Here is a 7,326-nt window from a genome sequence, read left to right as displayed (position 1 = left end):
GTGAGGGCCACCCACTGAGTGCCTCGCCCTAATAGTGGACCACGGTTACCACGGTTACCGCACTCTCATCCTTCCCGCTTCCTCTCTGTGCCCATCCCTCTGTCTCCTTCTCTCCATCCTTCCCTCTTCCTCTCTGTGCCCCTCCCTCTGTATCCTTCTCTCCATCCTTTCATCCTCAAGCTGTGGGTTGATTTCTGCTGCAGCTTCCAGCCTTTAATGTTCCTCCTCTGCATCTCTCTGCCTGTATACGTCTGTCTCTAACTTTTAATGAGACATGCAATTTATTTATCCCACTGTCACAGTGGTGGAAAAAGTACTCACATTTTCTTTACGTAAGTAAAAGTATCAATACTGCAATGTAGAAATGTAGAAATCTGTTACAAGTAAACGTCTGGAATTCAAAATTTGCTTGAGTAAAAGTGCAAAAGTATTGTACATTTTGAATGCTGGACTTTTACTTGTAAGGGCGCGGTCCCACCACACTTTTATTTTACCTATGGGGCGGAATCTGCCAATGCTTTGTCAATGCAAATGCATGGATTCATGGTCTTGCGCATCTTTCCGCGTGTCGCGCACATCTTGCGTTTATGCGCTCTAGGTAGCTGTTGCATGGGAGGGTCCTGAAAGTGAGTGACAGGTGGGTCACTCCGTTTATTTAGGTTTATTTAGAATGCGCTGGCTGCAAAAAAAACTGTGGCCGCGAACAACCTGAGTTTAACAGCGCCCAACCATGTTTTGGTGGGACCGCACCTTACCCTAACAGAGTATTTCTACATTGCATGCAGTATTGATACTTTTACTCAAGTCCAATATTTGAGTACTTTTTCCACCACTGCTAAATATGTAATATAATATAATGTAATGTAATGGGTGAGGTTCTGAACAGGCTCTATTCACAGCAGCCATATTATGAAGAAATTCACAGGTGTTACCAATGATACTAATGAAGGCTCTGTTCCATTCTGGTCAAACAGAGTCAGGGTGCTGATATTGTGCATGTTGGCTCAATGGAAACACTCTGCTACACCAGTTGGTCTAAAGTTGGGGTCCAGGGACCCTCATGGGCTTCCAAATGGCCCCTTACGGGTGTGTAACTCTGAGAGCGTACAAATGGAACCAAATGGACCCTTACGGATCCATTTGTACACTCTCAGAGTTATGGGATTGTGGAAACCACTGTGCTACACCCACTAAATGGAACAGAGCCTTCATTAGTATCATTGGTAACACCTGTGAAGGAAGTGATAATATGGCTGCTGAGCATAGAGCCGTGAGCAGCAGACAACATTGGAACTGGAGCACTATAAAACTGAAGTTGATGAATGTGTCCTCTCTCCTGGTTCTTATCTTGCCTAATCTGCACAACAATATTCTGTTTATTGTGTTTTTAGTACACTGTGTATGACTATGATTCCTGTTGTGCAAATCAATACATCAATTCAAATCTACAAGCTCACAACACGTTGCATCGCGGGGCGTTGTGAGCTTGTAGAAAGAGAATACTCTTTGAGTATTCTAAAGGAAGGTAGTAGGGCCTTCCTTTACAAAAGAAAAACATTGAAATATGAGGTTTCTGCCCAACAGTTAATGTGTGTGTGTGTGTGTGTGTGTGTGTGTGTGTGTGTGTGTGTGTCACACACGCACGCACGCACGCACGCACACCATGGTCTGTGAGGAAGGAAAGAGAGTATTCTCAGTCAATGACTCAACCCTTTGTGTGAAGGCGCCATCTGCTGGTCGTTGCGGTCCACTGATTTGTGAGAGACTCGCACTAGATCATATTTAACAGTAGATGTAATATTTTCACAAAATTCACACACGTGGAACTTATATATCTGTGTGCATTTATTTATGCTACTTCCATTCCATGGGGAAGACAATCACTTAAGCCACTATATGCAAACACAACCAAAGTATAGATTAATTAGAAAATAATATGTTTTGTTTTATTGCATCAGAAAACATAAAAGGTGTGTTATAGGCTACCTCATTCAGAATCTGCATCAATACATGAAAAAATGAACTGAAAACAATTTCAATTCCAATTTCACTGATTTCTAACAGTTGAAAGCACATATTGTCTGGATAGAGAGATCAACTGAGATAAAACTAGTTAGTTAGTTGGGTGACCTGTTACATTTGTCATAAAGTAAAGATTGGTGTTCAGGTAAAAGCATCACCAAACCGAGTGGTGGTCTGGAATGTTTTGTAGGCTACCTGGTATTAGCAGCGGTGGAAAGTAAAGTACATTTACTTAAGTACTGTACTTGGGTACAATTTTTGTACTTTACTTGAGTATTTCCAATTTCCAATACTTGGAAGATCATGTGCGCATATCCCCCCACGGATGCGTCGACCGGGTATGCTCTAGTTAGTATAATTGGTAACACCTGTGAAGGAAGTGATAATATGGCTGCTGTGCATAGAGCCTATTGATACTTTTACTTAAGTAAAGAATTTGAGAACTTTTTCCACCACTGGTTTTGTACCAGGTTTTAGACAGCCCAGAGTAACCCAGACCCCTCTTCTTGTCTTGTTTTGCCCTGTGTTCTGGACTTCACATGAGTGATGATAGCCTGGACCCAGGTGTGAGCTGGGTCAGTACAGATCCTGGCACCGCTCTTCATAGTGAACCTAGAACAGACAGAGAGAAGATGACTTTTTGAGGGATGGATTTTTTTATATCGTTTTGCTGTTTCTGATTAATTCCATTCATCAAGTTTTTTCTTCATTTTTGGATTCCGGATTCAGGGCGCGGTCCCACCAAAACATGGTCGGCCGCTGTTAAACGCAGGTTGTGAACGGCCACAGTTTTTTTGCAGCCAGCGCATTCTAAATAAACGGAGTGACCCACCTGTCACTCACTTTCAGGACCCTCCCATGCAACAGCTACAACCAGTTTCTCTATCGCAAGCACCATGTTGCTTCCTGAGTCTTGGGACGGTCCGCCTTCCACTCACCCGATTGGACAGAGGAGGAAAAGTAGCATAGAGAGCGCACAAACGCAAGATGTGCGCAGCAAGTGGAAAGCTGCGCTCTTGCGTGAATCACAATTACATTGACAAAGCATTGTCAGATTCCGCCCCAGAGGTCAAATAAAAGTGCGGTGGGACTGCGTAAAGAATATGGGGGGGAAAAAAACTTTTTTTTTTCTTTTTTTCTTCACAGCACCAGGAGATATCATTTTTTGAAGATTTAGACTTTAATCCACTTCCTGGTTAACTTGTGACTTCAAAAGCCTGTATCTCTGCTCCTGTGTACTTTTTTTTTTTACAATGTATTTTTGACTGTTTTCAACAGGCTGCAACTATGGAACGGATTACCGAATGTTTTTATTTTTTTCCCCCCCATTGTACTAGACCTCTATGTGTGTAATGAGGGGATCACCGTGAGGACGGTGATCACTGAAAATATTTTGTGACTACTTGAAAAAGGTTTAAAAATGGTTAAAAATCCAGGCACTCAACGTACACTTTTTTAATAAACCTCTGGCACCCCAAGCGTGGACAGTCCGGGTTTCTGGACTGTCCACAGCCCTCCTATGAGACACAGACCAAGTAGAAACAAATTGTATCATTTTATCATGAGCATTAGTGAGGACCTATTATATGAAGAGTATTTCCAATTTGCAATAGTTTTACTTCTATTCCACTACATCTCAGAAGCAAATATTGTACTTTTACTCCACTACAATTATTTGAAAACTTTAGTTACTAGTTACATTGCAGATATAAATTCCTGTATTATAAAACATACATTAACCACTTTAGCCCTATTTTATACATAAGCTATTTGAAAATAGCCGATCTACAAGCTCACAACGCGTCACATCGCTTGTAGATCTGATATTTTCGAACATTAGTACTTTTACTTTTGGTACTTTAAGTTTATTTTGATGTCAATACTTTTGTACTAGACATTTTGAACACAGGCCTTTTACTTCCACCACTGCTTTTTTTTTGCAAGCCTCTGGAACATTTAGGAGACTGGTGCCAGAGGAGAGGACATAAGGGTCCTGTTGGGAACATACCAGGAAATCATGGAGCATTTCCATTAAATGATTTTAAAAACCAATAAGAGGATCTTAAAATCGATTCTAAAACTAACAGGCAGTCTTTGACAGTACCTTCACCTTCAACAAACATATAAGCACTGTTGTTAAAAGCATTTTTTTCCAACTACGCCTGTTAGCGAAAGTCAAACCCTCTTCCACCTAAACAGCTGGAGATGGCAATCCATGCTTTTATATCCTCTAGACTAGACTACTGCAACTCCCTATTCTCCGGTATTGACCAGTCCTCACTCAGGCGCCTGCAGCTGGTGCAAAACGCGGCTGCTCGCCTCCTTACTGGTACAAAAAAGCGAGAGCACATAACCCCAGTTTTAGCTGCCCTGCACTGGCTCCCTGTCAATTTTAGAATAGATTTTAAGCTTCTTTTATTCACCTACAAACCTTTGCACGGCCTGGCCCCTTTATACTTGTCCGAACTTTTGGAGACCTACAGAGCACTGAGGTCAGCCAACCAGTTGCTCTTAGAGGTTCACATAACCGGGCTGAGGAGTATGGGTGACCGCGCCTTTGCTGCTGCTGCTCCCAGGCTTTGGAACAGCCTGCCCATCTATATTAGAAGCGCTAATTCTATTGAGGCTTTTAAATCCCTTCTTAAAACACACTTTTATTCTGTAGCTTTTAATCACATTTAAGTTCATGTCTTGATCTGCTTATGTGATGTGTGACTTTGTTGTTGACACACTTACCGGTATGTACTTTCCTGTCTGATGTTTTTTGTCTCACCATGTACAGCACTTTGGTCAGGTTCGATTGTTGTAAATGTGCTTTTTTAAATTTAATTTTATTTGATTTGATTTGGTCTTTGTCAGCACACGTGTAGCTGCGTTCTGAACAAACTGCAGCCTAGTACTGACTGCTTTTTTTTGGGAGACCAGACAGGAGAGCATTACAATAGTCAAGCCTGCTGGTTATAAAGCATTACATTGCAGTATTGATACTTTTAGTAAAAACATTTTTTTTAAGTAAAACATTTTAGTACTTTTTCCACCGCTGGAAATGATCAATATGAGTCATAGAGAGCTGTGTGTCATAATCTATGGGTAGATAGTAAAATTGTATTCATCATCTACACATTTTCTTTTTTTCTTTTTTAATCTCAATTAGATTTTAAGCCTGGTTAAATAAAGGTAAAAAATAAATTACATTAAATTAAATTAACTGGTAGCTTACATTCCAGTTTGACAGTGTTTGACATCTTGGTGTCTTGACTCTTATGTGAAAACAGCGGCGGGCCAGTGTCAATGTTTATGTACAGGTACAATATTGTAAGTGTGACATAATACCATAGAGCATACATGGGCAACTAGCGGCCCGGGGGCCACATGCGGCCCCCACCTTCACTTAATACGTCCCGCATGTTAATATCGGAATACTGATATATTATTGATTTCGACTGTTACAATTCCAAACATGCAAACATGACCCGCTTTAATTACTATATTAGTAGCTTAATGACTAGTATTACAATTCTATTGTCTTGTATTTATGTAAAAAAAATGTTAACATTAGTAACTAAATGCATTTGAAATTAAATAAAAAATGTACTCTAATTTAAATCTAATTTAAAAAATAGCAAAACAAAATCAGGATTCCACTTCAAAAATAGCCAAAATAGCCGATCTACAAGCTCAAAACGCGTCGCAGTTATTTTTGCTACCTTTGTGTGACATAGAATGGCGAATAAAGTTAAAATACGGAGAGACAGTATATGCAATGTGGCCCTCTGGAGTGAGTGTGGAAATATAGTGGCCCTCTCCATCATCAAAGTTGCCCACCCCTGCCATAGAGTTAAAAGCATAATACTCACACAACACCATCCTTAGGACAGAGGTGTCTGGTCATGGTGAGTTGGAATTTCACCACTTTGTCCTTAGGCAGGCGCTTGGTGCGATACTTGAAGCAGCACTGAGTTGGGTGAAAGCCGCCTGCGAGAGCAAAGCAGAGTGAGAAAGAGACACAAACAAACACACACACACACACACACACACACACACACACACACACACACACACACACACACACACACACACACACACACAGCGTCACCTTCCTAAAATAATGCCATACGTCATTTTTTGAGGAAAATTATATTTTTGCCTAAATCAGCTCTTCATCGCCTATATCCTTATTGAAAAGATCATGCTGTTCCCTCCCCAGTAGTATAATAATTGACAAACAGCGTTATTTGTATGTCAATAGTCATATATTGTTATAAACATTGTGGGTGAAATGATTAAGAAATATCAATCATAATAGTTTGTAATCGATCATTTTTTTCTGATTTCTGAAAAACTTTTTGAAAAACAAAAAAACGACATAGCTACTTTAGCAAGGTGACGACAGGCTGTGGAATAATAAGAAAAACAGATATCAACAAAAATACTTTGATACAAAACAAAATCGCCTCCATCATGATTATATAACCAGAGGAGCCAATAAACTTACTCTGATGTCGTGCCAGGACATCCAGAGTTGAGAACAGCAGCATGCAGACCACCAGAACAACTGGTGTCTTCTTCATCCCCATAGTCATCATCATTAGGATTAGGATTATTATATGGTTGTAGTTTTTCCCAGTCTGCTCTATCTGTACCCGCCAAGTTGTATCTATCTGTTTGAGTCTCTCTGACAGTTTATGTCTCTGTGCCTCCGTCTCTGTCTCTGTCTCTGTCTCTGCCTCTGCCTCTGTCTCTGTCTCTGTCTCTCTGTCTCTCTGTCTATCTCGCTCTCTCTACTTCAAGATAAATAAAATTGGCACATATTAGTGTAGGTGGGATTAAACTTGCGTGTGTATCTGTGTGGGAGGGGGAGGGGGGGTAACTAGAATTAAGGAAACAAACTTAGGAACATTTATGCCTCCCTCCGGCCTTCCCTGACATCCTCTGCTGCCTAAAACACGCAATTCGCGCCTTCATTACATCCCGGTTACAGTATACTGCTGTCTGCAACAGCATCCCCCATGGCATCACCTCCAAAGCCCTCGATAAACTCCAAAATATGTTCAAAGCTGGCCAGCTGCCCTTCTGCTCACCAGTATAGACGGGTTTCCTGTTAGTAAACACACAGCAGCTCTGGTCAAATGTCCATTCATAAAAGAAATGATCTTCACCGGGTTTAATGAAAGTAGATTAAATTATGCAGTTTGTAATACCTTGTTTACTCAATAAAAATGATTTGTCGGAAGTTGGATCTGTTTGTATATAATAGCAGCATTATGCCTATTATGCCTATAATAGCAGAATTATGGCTATCTA

The 7,326-nt window shown here is 40.7% G+C and overlaps 1 protein-coding gene across 4 annotated transcripts in view; it reads right to left on the bottom strand.

The window, feature by feature from the left end:
* The window catches only part of LOC311062527 (monocyte chemotactic protein 1B-like), a 64,595-nt gene extending 57,824 nt beyond the window's left edge, over window positions 1-6,771 (bottom strand). For 2 of the 4 annotated variants that reach the window (XR_014602506.1, XR_014602507.1), the window contains exons 1-3: window positions 6,518-6,771; window positions 5,880-5,997; window positions 2,391-2,634 (exon numbers count right to left, since the gene is read on the bottom strand). Coding sequence is in view for 1 of the 4 variants with exons in the window: in XM_084081635.1 (XP_083937761.1) it covers window positions 2,496-2,634; window positions 5,880-5,997; window positions 6,518-6,611 (351 nt within the window). In the remaining 3 variants the exon portion in view is untranslated. Of the gene's footprint in view, window positions 1-1,824; window positions 2,635-5,879; window positions 5,998-6,517 lie in introns of those variants that run through there. The other 2 variants (XR_014602508.1, XM_084081635.1) reach the window with 2 other exon arrangements.
* Window positions 6,772-7,326: the final 555 nt, after the last annotated feature.

Source organism: Gymnoscopelus microlampas, assembly GCF_963454915.1.
Source record: "Gymnoscopelus microlampas genome assembly, chromosome: 16".
In the NCBI taxonomy this organism is placed as follows: domain Eukaryota; kingdom Metazoa; phylum Chordata; class Actinopteri; order Myctophiformes; family Myctophidae; genus Gymnoscopelus; species Gymnoscopelus microlampas.
The sequence above is the reverse complement of the archived record's forward strand: the minus strand, read 5'-3'. Positions and strand labels throughout refer to the sequence as shown.